At 42.9% G+C, this 12,045-nt stretch overlaps 1 protein-coding gene across 1 annotated transcript; it reads left to right on the forward strand.

The window, feature by feature from the left end:
• Nucleotides 1-318: 318 nt before the first annotated feature.
• On the forward strand, nucleotides 319-2,375 carry CCN1 (cellular communication network factor 1). Its single transcript, XM_007946173.2, has 5 exons — nucleotides 319-381; nucleotides 696-909; nucleotides 1,260-1,616; nucleotides 1,743-1,954; nucleotides 2,073-2,375. The coding sequence occupies exons 1-5, from the start codon at nucleotides 319-321 to the stop codon at nucleotides 2,373-2,375; spliced, it is 1,149 nt and encodes a 382-aa protein (XP_007944364.1).
• The last annotated feature ends 9,670 nt before the right edge of the window (nucleotides 2,376-12,045 follow it).

Here is a 12,045-nt window from a genome sequence, read left to right on the forward strand (position 1 = left end):
GGAACGCACAGACAGAGCCGACGTCACTGCAACACGCGGCGCCTTTGCTGGCCGGTATAAAAGGCGGGCACTGGGAGCCTGAGCAGAAAGCGAGCGAGAGCGCCCCCGAGCAGCGCCCGCACCTTCCGCACCTCCTCGAGAAGGACGTTCGCCTGTCCGCCGGCCAACCCGCCAGCCCGCAGAGCAGCCTGCGCCTCCCCATCCGGACGGTCTCACCCACTGTACCGAACAGACCTAGCTGCGCTCGGCACTGCTGCTGCGCACTAGTGTGTTGGAGTCTGCTGCCGCGCTCGCCCCGGGCTCCTCCTGCGCGCCACAATGAGCTCCCAAACCGCCAGGACGCTCGCCTTTGCCGTCATTCTTCTCCACTTGACCAAGCTGGTGAGTTGGACTCTTTTTGCCACCGCATTCCCCTTCGCTCTCCCAGGGCCTTGCCCTTTCCCCCAGAGTGTCTATGGAAGGAAAAGCTACACTAAAAAATTCGGGGCATTTTGGTGTAGTTGTTGCTTTAAGCCCCCCTGAGGACCTGTCGGGGCCTCTTGATGAGCGCTGCCGCCCAAGGTGGCCTGGCTGGACAGGATCAGAGACTCCCCGTCATCAGGGTCGGAAACTCCAGGTCCCTTCCCTGAGCAGCCGCGGCGCCCCCCACCCAGTACACCCCTCCAAGTCTCATCAGTTTATTCTTCCCCCTCCAGGCGCTCACCACCTGCCCCGCCGCTTGCCACTGCCCCCTGGAGGCACCCAAGTGCGCCCCGGGAGTCGGGCTGGTCCGGGACGGCTGTGGCTGCTGTAAGGTCTGTGCCAAGCAGCTCAACGAGGACTGCAGCAAAACGCAGCCTTGCGACCACACCAAGGGGCTGGAATGCAATTTCGGCGCCAGCTCTACCGCTCTGAAGGGGATCTGCAGAGGTAAGATGATTGTGGTTTGGCCCCTTTAAAAAAATAATAGTCCCCGTAGTCCAGAAGTTTAGTAATTTTGAGACCATGTATGGTGATGCTTTGTTGTTGGTAGCTTGGCAGAAAGGCACATGATTTCAGCAGTCTGGAATGCAATTCAGTGTGTCTGGGCCCAACGAAAAGCGCATACGGAAAAGTGATTCCTGACTAACTTATTGTTCTCGTCTGGAGTCTCCGGGGAATTATAGAGAACTTTACCATAAATTGAATTTAACAGAGCAGAAAATATGTATGAGTTTCAGGCTGTGGTTCAGAATCTAACTTTATCCTCTTTTCCCTTTCTCTTTTGGTGATCTTTGCAGCTCAGTCAGAGGGCAGGCCCTGTGAGTATAACTCCAGAATCTACCAGAACGGGGAAAGTTTCCAGCCTAACTGTAAACATCAGTGCACATGTATCGATGGAGCTGTGGGCTGCATTCCTTTGTGTCCTCAGGAATTATCTCTCCCCAACTTGGGCTGCCCCAATCCCCGGCTGGTCAAAGTTACCGGGCAGTGCTGTGAGGAGTGGGTCTGTGATGAGGATGGTGCCAAGGACCCCATGGATGACAGGGACAGTCTCCTCAACAAGGAGCTAGGATTGGATGCCTCAGAGGTGGAGTTAACACGGAACAATGAATTAATTGCAGTTGGAAAAGGCGGCTTCCTAAAACGTCTCCCTGGTAAGTAGAGACTGAGGCTGTAAGACCTAGTACTGAAGTTACTCTGAAATTTGATAGAAAAGAGCACTTGAGAATGTTTGTGTCAGTATGCCTCTGAAGAATCCTCCCTCTTGTTTCTTGCTCTAGTTTTTGGACTGGAACCTCACATCCTATACAACCCTTCTTTACATGGCCAGAAATGTATCGTTCAAACAACTTCATGGTCCCAGTGCTCAAAGACCTGTGGAACTGGTATCTCCACACGAGTTACCAATGACAACCCTGAATGCCGCCTGGTTAAAGAAACCCGGATTTGTGAAGTGCGGCCTTGTGGACAGTCAGTGTACAGCAGTCTGAAAGTAAGTTACTTTGGTGACACTGGAGGCTGTTCCTCGGCAGATGGGTGGGAATGCGAACCTCACTTTCAACAACCAGAAATATCATTCCTAACTTTTCATCTCTCCTCTTTTCTTATAGAAGGGCAAGAAATGCAGCAAAACCAAGAAATCCCCCGAGCTAGTCAAGTTTACTTATGCTGGATGTTCAAGTGTGAAGAAATACCGGCCCAAGTACTGTGGTTCCTGTGTAGATGGCCGATGCTGTACGCCCCAGCAGACCAGGACTGTGAAGATGCGATTCCGCTGCGAAGATGGGGAGATATTTTCCAAGAATGTCATGATGATCCAGTCCTGCAGATGCAACTACAACTGTCCACATGCCAACGAGGCAGCCTTTCCTTTCTATAGGCTATTCAATGATATTCACAAATTTAGGGACTAAATGCTACCTGGCTTCCAGTGCAAGGGTGCACCAATAAGGGAGAGTGATGTCAGAATCACAGAGAGAGGGTGGGGGTGGTACGGGTGAAGGGACTATTGTAGAGGGAATGTATTGCTCGTTATTGAGTAGTACTAAGGGATTTTGAAACTGCCACGTGTGCTGGTGCAGATGGACACTAATGCAGCTGCAAGTTGAGAATACTTTGCTTCATAATATTGGAGCACATGTTACTGCTTCATTTTGGAGCTTGTGGTGTTGACGTTCTGTTTTCTGTTTGTAAGTTATTTGGTAAGCGTATTTTTCTCTAGACTTTTTATCCTTTCAGTTCTACAATTATAAAAGATAATAAGATTAGTTAGACAGTTAAAGCCTTTGTCCTTTGACAGAATTGGAGAGCGTTCCATCCCTTCCCAAGGTGACACTCCGTGAGTGACTGCGAGAGGCAGCTATCTGCACTCTAAACTGCAAACAGAAATCAGGTGTTTTAAGACTGAATGTTTTTATTTATCAAAATGTAGCTTTTTTTGGGGGGGAAAATGTAATACTGGAATAATTTGTAAATGATTTTAATTTTATATTCAGTGAAAAGAATTTATTTATGGAATTAATCATTTAATAAAGAAATATTTACCTAACATCAGAGTGTATGCCATTCGGTATTTTTCAGAAACAGTTCAGTCATTGACAACAATCTCGCTCATGCATTCATTCATTCAAACAAGATTTGTGCCAGGAACTGTTCTAGTGCTTGAGATACAGCAGTGTACTATCATCTACAAAAATTGAACAATGGTTTTTGTTTCATCAATAGAGAAAAATATTTGCATGTAGTTAATTTAAAAAACATGTTTGAATAGCAGCACTGTACTAAACACTTAGGATATACACAAGAATCTGAAGTTAAATTCCGTGATTTAAGATAATGCTTTATTTCCTTAAGAATGCAAAGCCTAACAGTCTCTGTTATCCAATCACACAATGCGAGGTGGGTGTAGTAGATTCATTTATCATTTTAAATCACCAGGCTATTGTACATGGAAGCTCTGGAGGTGTAGTGCCTAAGGCATTTGAGTGCTAACCAGAAGGCTGGCGGTTCAAACCCTCCAGCCACTCCTCTGAAGGAAGGTTGGGCAATCTACTTCCGTAGTGATACTGCCTCAGAAACTCAAGGAGGGGTCACTATGAGTCGAATTGACTCCACGGCAGTGGGTTTGGTTTTTCTGGTTTTAGGTTATTGTGCAGGTCACTTCAGGAGAGGAGAAAAACACATTAATGCAAAATATGTAATTCAGGCTGCCCAGATCTAAATCCATGGACAAGATTGAGTATGGTTGGATATTATGAAAGGTCACTTGTTATAACCTTATATTTGCCAATAGTGTTCCTGAAAATTAATAGAGCTATTTAAAATTTACCCTTGCCAGGGATCAGAGAAAGAATCTTGGAGTCAGTTTGTTTTCACTAAATGAATTTGTAGCAATGATTTGTGTTAATCCTAATAAGCAGGTGATTAAGTAAACATGTTGTTAAATGCAAAGGAATGCAAGGAATTTCAAGTACTTTACCAACAGTGAAGACCAAGCTATCCCATCCCCCTTTCCTTTTCATAACATACATTATATTGATAGAAGGAGACCTCATGGTACAGGTAGCTCTCTGCTGCTAACAGAAAAGTTGGCAGTTCAAACACACCCAACAGTTCTGAGGAAGAAAGACCTGACCATCGGTTTTCAAAATGATGACAGTCAAGAAATCCCTGTGGCACAGTTAGTTTTACTCTGTCACACAGGGTCTCTATAAGTGGAAATTGACAAGATTGAACAACAAACTACATGGTAATGGAGGAGGGGCCAGTTAGATAGAGTTGGCAATCCAGAAGGTCAAAGGCTAGAAGCAGAGCATTCCTAGGTCCAGGAGGAGCGAAGAAAGCCGTGTCCACATTCGTGAAAATGTTGGTAGCCTGTTTAAGAAGAATCTACATCTTTCGAAAGCACTGACAATAACCTTCTATAAAGAGAGAATTTTTCCTTTCATCATCCCTCTTGGCTCCTGTCCAAATCCATAGTGAAATATTTCAGTCTGTACCTGGTTAAGAGAGTACTTGAATTTTTAGGCAATAAGAGAAAGTGCTTTAAAGTGGGGAAGGGTTGTAGCTCGTGGAGTCTTTAACAGGCTGATTTTTCAAAAGAGTTTAATACTGATGCTTTAATGAAGACTCACAGAAAAGCAGTGCATAAGCATCTGTTTTAAAGCCTTACTGACATGCATAAAGGTTAATATAAATATGATGGTAAAATCTATGGCCAAAAGCCTTTACTCCTCTGATTTTGACAATGTCTTGACTGAGATATTACAACTTGTGCCTTCAGAATAGTCAGTTTTTCTTGCCTAAGGCATTCAGCATTTAAGATATTTGGGAGTTATACACCACCTGGCCCAGTCTTGGATGCAGTTAAACTTGTCAGTACAATTATAACATGTGAAATATAATAAAGGTGTAAGGTTTTTACGGCACAATCTTGTTAAACAGACAACTAAATGCATGGGCAAGATTTACACATTCCTAGGCACCAATGCTGAGAGTAATGCCATTCAATACTTGTTGTTGTTGTTATTTGCCATCGAGTGGGACCCGACTCATAGCAACCCCTCCTTGGGTTCCTGAGGTGGTATCACTACAGAAGTAGATTGCCCAACCTTCTTTCTGAGGAGTGGCTAGTGGGTTTCAACCTCCAGCCTTTTGGTAAGCAGTCAAGTGCCTTAGGCACTATGCTACCAGAGCTCCCCATTCAATACTTGTTGTTGTTGTTGTTGTTATGTGCCGTTGAGTCAAACCCGACTCATAGCGACCCCTCCTTGGGTTTCCGAGGCAGTATCACTACGGAAGTAGGATTGCCCAACCTTCCTTCCGAGGAGTGGCTGGTGGGTTTGAACCGCCAGCCGTCTGGTTAGCAGGCAAGTGTCTTAGCCACTATGCTACCAGAGCTCCCATTCAATACTATAGAGTCCAATAAATTGCTTTGCAATGTATAGAGATCAAGGAGCAATGTTTTATAGATCCTCTGAGTATGTGAGAAATTAATATTTGTCCAAATAAGATCAAATGTGAAACAAACCATAGCATGGGAAAACACTCGATCTTTGGGGTGTTAATGTTATCTAGTAAGCACAAAGAGGATGATGAAAAAATACTGAACACTAAGAATATTCAATTAATAAGAAAAGCAAATCATCTCCACTTTATGTGACAATAAGAAACTCTAGTGGTCTAGTGGTTAAGGCATTTAGCTGCTAACCAAAAGGTCAGTGGTTTGAACCCACCAGCCACTCCATGGGAGAAAGAGGGTAGTCAGCTTTGGTAAAGATTTATAGCCGTGGAAACCCAATGGGGATCTGAATCGATTCCATGGCAGTGTTTTTTTTTTTTTTTATTTGGTATGTGGCAGTAGGGAGCTCTGGTGGTATAGTGCCTAAGGCATTTGACTTCTAACCAGAGGTTGGCAGTTCAAACCCACCAGCCACTCCTTGGAAGGAAGACTGGGCAATCTACTTCCATAGAGATAAAAAAAAAAAAAAAAAAACCTCACTGCTGTGGAGTCGGATCCAACTCATAGCGACCCCTCCTTGGCTTTCCGAGGCAGTATCACTATGGAAGTAGATTGCCCAACCTTCCTTCCGAGGAGTGCCCAGTGGGTTTGAACTGACAGCCTTCTGGGTAGCAGTCAAATGCCTTAGGTACTACATCACCCCAAGGAGTACCTAACAACAACAGCAGTGGCTAAAGAAAAACAAAGAAATTAAAAGTAGTTAAGAATGAAATTGTGAGATTTAGAACATATGAATTTTATCCAGTTCTGGGGTAGAGCTCTACTCACTTCAAATGTTGAGAAAACTAAAACAAAAACATTCATCTGCATACATGTTTTTATATCTCACACACACACACACATATATACATATCCATACACACACAGTAAGGACCTTGTGCTGTCCTTTACTTTTCAATCCAAATGACCCTGGTGGTCTTGAGGTATTTCTCCGTAGAGATTTAAGAACTGAGAGTAGTAGGTTGACCTCAGAATCTTAGGAATTTAGTGAATTCTAAGAAATAGACTGTAGGACTTTTAGCAGCACAGTAAGTGGTTTCACCATGAAGATTTCTCAAGTGAACGTATGTGCCATCTATTCCCCCAAAGAGAGGTAACTGAATCAAAATTAGCAGGGCATCTTTTTAGAGTTATTTTTCCAGTAGAGGGAACAGAGTTGATTTGTCCATAGTCTCTTCTCCCTGCCTCCTAGCACTGTTTGAAAGTCAGTTAGACAGTAGCAAGTGTCCAGTATGAACATCATACAGAACAAAGCTGTATTCTGGGCAGAGTAGCAGGTGATGCAGTGGAAAGAATCCCAGACTGGAATCAGGAGATAGACATCTTTTAACAGTAGCCTTGCCATTAATTTGCTGAATGACTCTAAGCAAGTTTTTGGATTGTTCTCTCCTGTGTTAAAATGGGACATTAACTCCCAGCATTTTTGTCACTGAAAAACCCCTTTTACATATAATCTCCTTACTGCATTGACTCCTATATAAGAAAACGTTTGTGTCCTCAAGTAACCGAATGTGTGAAGTAAAAACTGCTCAGGTCTTTCTATGGGCAAATGCAGCTATTTTCACATAGCCTTTGGAAATGTAATGTCGTTGTGCTTTCTTTACTCTGTAGAGCACCCCTGGTTACTGGAGCTCTCTCACAGTCTAAAGGTACATATTTTCATCTCACTGTATTGCCCTGATGGCTGGGCCTCATTAACTACATGCTCTAACTGACTCATGCTTCAAAAGAAAGCCCATTTTGAATGACAGTAATGTATGTGTCCTATGAATAAGACAGATTTATTTGTGACTTCTCTGGTAGCATAGTGCCTAAGGCACTTGACTGCTAACCAGAAGGCTGGCATTTCAAACCCACCAGCCACTCCTCAGAAGGAAGGTTGGGCAATCCTACTTCTGTAGTGATACTGCCTTGGAAACCCAAGGAGGGGTCGCTATGAGTCGGGCTGACTCGACGGCCCATAACAACAACAACAACAACATATTCATGTAATCTTGTAATTACAATTACAAATACAAGTACAATTCAACTCAACATGCACTCAGACACATTTGTTAGTGGTTTACAATTCTCATATATTCTGCTCATATGTTCTTCTGAATGCACCTCTTCCTCATCTCTTTTGCAAACATCTAAATCTAATTCACCATCATCTGTTACCTGGATTGTTGAGGTGGTCTCCTTATTTACGGAATATTATATTTTCCAAAGGTGACTCCCATCCCACATACCTTTCTACAATGTGCCTTTGTTGCTCCATCATCAATGCTGCATATTGTTGCACCAATTCCAACTCATAGCAACCCTATATAACAGAGTAGAACTGCCTCATAGGGTTTCCTAGGCTGTAACCTTTACTGAAGTGGATCACCAGCTCTTCTCTTTCACAGAGGGGTGATGGGTTCAAACCTCTGACTTTAAGGTTAGCAGCAGAGCTCTTAATCATTATGCCCCCAGGGCTCTGTCAATAAATAGATCTACTTTTCTCCACCTTCATGAATCTGAGTGGGCTCTTTGACTATTTTGGTCAATGAATATGGAGGAAGTGATGTGGTGCCTGTTACCAGCACCTGGCTGGAAGCTCCTACTTACTTTCTCTTGGAAACTAGGCTCCATGTAAGGGAGACAATTACCACTAGACTGTGAGATGCCTAAACCATATGGAGAGGTCTTAGAGAGAGATGCCATGTGGAGAAAGAGAAAAGTCAAAGAGCACAATACATGGAGAAACCATATTGGAAGTGGATCCTCTAGCCCCAACTGATGTCTAGTATTTCAGAAATGAGCCACCCAGCTGAGTCCTTTTCAGATTCCTTACCCACAAAATCGTGAGCAAAATAATATGGCTATTACAAGGCACTAAGTTTTTGGGGTGGTTTGTTACTCAAGAATAGATAACCAAAACATTGTTGCTTCCCATTCTTGCCCTTTAACAATCCATTCTCACAGGATTGAATCTCTCACAGAAGCCAGACTGATTCTTGAAAAATTTAGATCAGAACATGCCACTTCTTTGTATGGTTCCAACAGCTTCCCATTGCTCTTGGGATAATATTCAACTACTTACCTTGCATGCAAGGTCCTGGACCCTGCCTCCTTCTAACCATCTTCCCTCCCTCATTGTACTCCCACTTGTCTTTTCCTCTTCCTTGAAAAAGCCAAGCAAGTTCCCCCACAGGGCCTTTGCATTAGCTGTTCCATTCCCTCAAACGCTTCTTGGCCAGAATTAGATGTTATTTTCATGCATGTCTCTGCTTAAGTGCCACCTTCTCAGAGAGACCTTCCCTCACCAGTCAGTCGAAAGTAGTTCATTACATCAAGCAGTTTTATTTTCATCATGACACTTAGCACTATCTGATATTTTCTTGTTTACTTATTATGCTTTCCCATTCTAGAATAGCCTCAATGGGAACAGAAATTTGGGTGTGTGTGTGTGTGTGTTTACCACTGTAGCAATGACACTTGACACTGCCTAGAATAAAGTAGGAGCTCATTAAAAATTTATGGAGTAAATATTGTCTTAAGCTGAATCCAAATTAGAAGGCACTCTCTTCATCACTGCCATGTTGTCTGTCTTCTGTCACCTTGGGTTTCCCTCTTGCCTGTTAGTCATTCATTCTTTCTTTCATTCATATACCTAGTCAATAGATGCCTGTCTAGCACTACTATATCCAGGCACAGTGCTAGGAAGTAGTTGGTGCAGGAGCATGATTCCTTTACTTTGGGGCAGGGGAAACATATGTATGTAAAGATGAATTGGAATTAGGTTCAGCTGCAAGCAACAGCAAACCCAAAGAACAAAGCTTGAGAAACATAGAAATTTATTCCTTGCTCATGTGAAAATCCAGGTAGGCAGTGCAGGGTTGACGTAGTATCCTCAGGTTTCAGGGCCCCAGGCTCCTGCTGTCTTGTTGCTTCACCATGGATGGCCTCCATTCTCTAGTTCACTTCATGGTTCATACCCTCACCTACCTGCAAGGGAGGCTAGGAAATAAAATTTTTATCCTGTGTTGCTATGTATACAGCTAAAAATCAGAGATCTTCTACTGTAGAAGGGAGAAAAGATAATGGGGGATTGTAATCCATATAGCAGTATGTACCACATAGCCAATTATATACTGTAATAAAAACAATAAGGGACAGAGAAGGATTGCAAATAAACTTTCCAACTACCTAGGGCTGGAATCAAAGAAGGCTTCAGCTGAGTTTTGAAAGATCAATAGGTTGAAAGGTATTCAAAAGCTTTGATGCTCAAGTTAAAAATTTCTGAAATAACCAGTGATACCTTCCCTGTCTCCTCCCACCACTCATCTGTCAGTTTGTTGTACTGTGGTGGCTTCTGTGTTGCTGTGAGGCTGGAGGCTATGCTACCAGTATTTCAAATATCTGTAGGGTCACCCATGGTGGACAGGGTTCAGTGGAGCTTCCAGACTAAGACAGACTTGTAAGAAGGAAGGGGCCATCTACTTCTGAAAAATTGGACAGTGAAAACCTTATGAATAGCAATGAAACTCTCTCTGATATATTACTGGAAAACTTGATGAATAGCCTTGAAATATTGTCCGATATAGTGCCAGAAGATGAGCCCCTCAGGTTGGAAGGCACTCAAAATATGAATGGGAAAGAGCTGCCTCCTCAAAGCAGAGTCAACCTTGATGACTTGGATGGAGTAAAGCATGGAACATATGAAGTATGAATGTAGGAAAATTGGAAGTTGTCAAAAATGAAACTGAATGCATCAATTCTGACTCATAGCGACCCCCTTTGGGTTTTCAAGGTCGTAAATCTTTATAGAAGTAGATTGCCCAGTCTTCCTTCCATGAAGTGGCTAGTGGGTTTGAACTGCCAACCTTCTGGTCAGCAGTAAAATGCTTTAGGTGCTATGCCATCAGAGCTCTTTATCCTAGGCATTAGTGAGCTAATAGACACATAAACCAATGGAATAGAATTGAGAACCCATAAACAGATCCATTGACCTATGGTCAGCTGATCTTTGACAAAGGCCTAAATCCATTAAATGTGGAAGAGAATGTTTGTTTAATAAATAGTGCTGGCAAAACTGGATATACATTTGCATAAAAATGAAACAAGATCTGTACCTCACACCATACACAACAACTATCTCCAGATGAATCAAAGACTTAAATGTGAAAACTAAAACTATAGAGTTCCTCAAGGAAAAACTAGAGGCAAATTTAGGGGCCCTAATATATGGCATAAATAGACTGTCAAGCAGAACCCAAAATGCGCAAACAGCAGAAGAGAAATTAGATGAATAGTACCTTCTAAAAATTATATTTTTATGTGCTTCCAAAGACTTCTCCAAGAGAGTCAAAAGAGAACTGACAGATTGGGAAAAAAATATTCACCAATGCTATATCTGACAAGGGATTTATCCCTAGAATTTATAGAACACTCCAACACCTCAACAACAAATAGACAAATAATCCAATTTAAAAAAAGTACAGAAGACATAAATAGATACTTCACCAAAGAGGATATTCAGGTGTCCAACACACATAGGAAGAAATCCTCATTATCATTATCCATGCTGTTGTTCTTAGGTGCTGTCGAGTTGCTGCTGACTCATAGCGACCCCATGCACAGCAGAACGAAACCCCTCCTGATCCCACACCAGCTCCATGATCCTTGCTATACTTGAGCCCACTGTCACAGCCACCATGTCAATCCATCTCGTTGAAGGACTTCCCCTCTTTCATTGACCCTCCACCTTACCAAGCATGGCATCCTTCTCCAGGGAATGGTCCCTCTGACAACATGAACAAAGGAGGTGAGACGAAGTCTGGCCATCCTCGCTTCCAAGGAGCATCTCAGCTGCACTTCTTCCAGGACAGATCTGTTAGTTCTTTTGACAGTCCATGGTACCTTCAGCATTCTTCGCCAGCACCAAAATTCAAAAGCATCAACTCTTCTTCAGTCTTCCTTATTCATTGTCCAGCTCTCACATGCATACAAAGCAATTGGAAATATCATGGCCTGTGTCAGGCACACCTTAGTTTTCAAGGAGACATCCTGGCTCCTCAGCACTTGAAAGAGTTCCTTCGCAGCTGACGTACTCAGTGCTACACGTCATCTAATATATTCACTGCTGCTTCCATTGGCCTTGATTGTAGAACCAAGCAACATGAATTCTTTGAGAACCTCAATCTTTTCTCTATTTATCATGATGCTGCTTATTGGTCCATTTGTGAGGATTTTTGTCTTCTTTATATTGAGATGTAATCCATACTGGAGACTGTATTTCTCAATCTTCATCAGTAAGTGCCTCAGGTCATCATCCTCACTTTCAGCAAGCAAAGTTGTATCGTCTGCATATCTCAGGTTGTTAATGATTCTTCCTCCAAGCCTGATACCATGTTTTTCTTCATATAGTCCAGCTTCTCGGATTCTTTGCTCAGCCTATAGATTGAATAAGTGTGAGGAAAGGATACAACCCTGACACACTCCCTTCTTGATTTTAAACCATGCAGTGTCCCCTTGTTCTGTTTGAATGACAGCCTCCTGATCAATGTACAGGTTCCTCATGAGCACAATCAAGTGTT

Source organism: Orycteropus afer, unplaced genomic scaffold (genome assembly GCF_000298275.1).
Source record: "Orycteropus afer afer isolate SDZICR_OR568_19922 unplaced genomic scaffold, OryAfe1.0 scaffold00152, whole genome shotgun sequence".
Classification (NCBI taxonomy): Eukaryota; Metazoa; Chordata; class Mammalia; order Tubulidentata; family Orycteropodidae; genus Orycteropus; species Orycteropus afer.

What these genes read in the sequence shown, in the direction of transcription:
- CCN1 (XM_007946173.2), top strand. Translation starts at nt 319, where the DNA reads ATGAGCTCCCAAACCGCCAGGACGCTCGCCTTTGCCGTCATTCTTCTC. An exon ending in TCTGAAGGGGATCTGCAGAG is followed by an intron (nt 910 to 1,259) that starts GTAAGATGATTG and finishes TGATCTTTGCAG; the next exon opens with CTCAGTCAGAGGGCAGGCCC. An exon ending in CTTCCTAAAACGTCTCCCTG is followed by an intron (nt 1,617 to 1,742) that starts GTAAGTAGAGAC and finishes TTCTTGCTCTAG; the next exon opens with TTTTTGGACTGGAACCTCAC.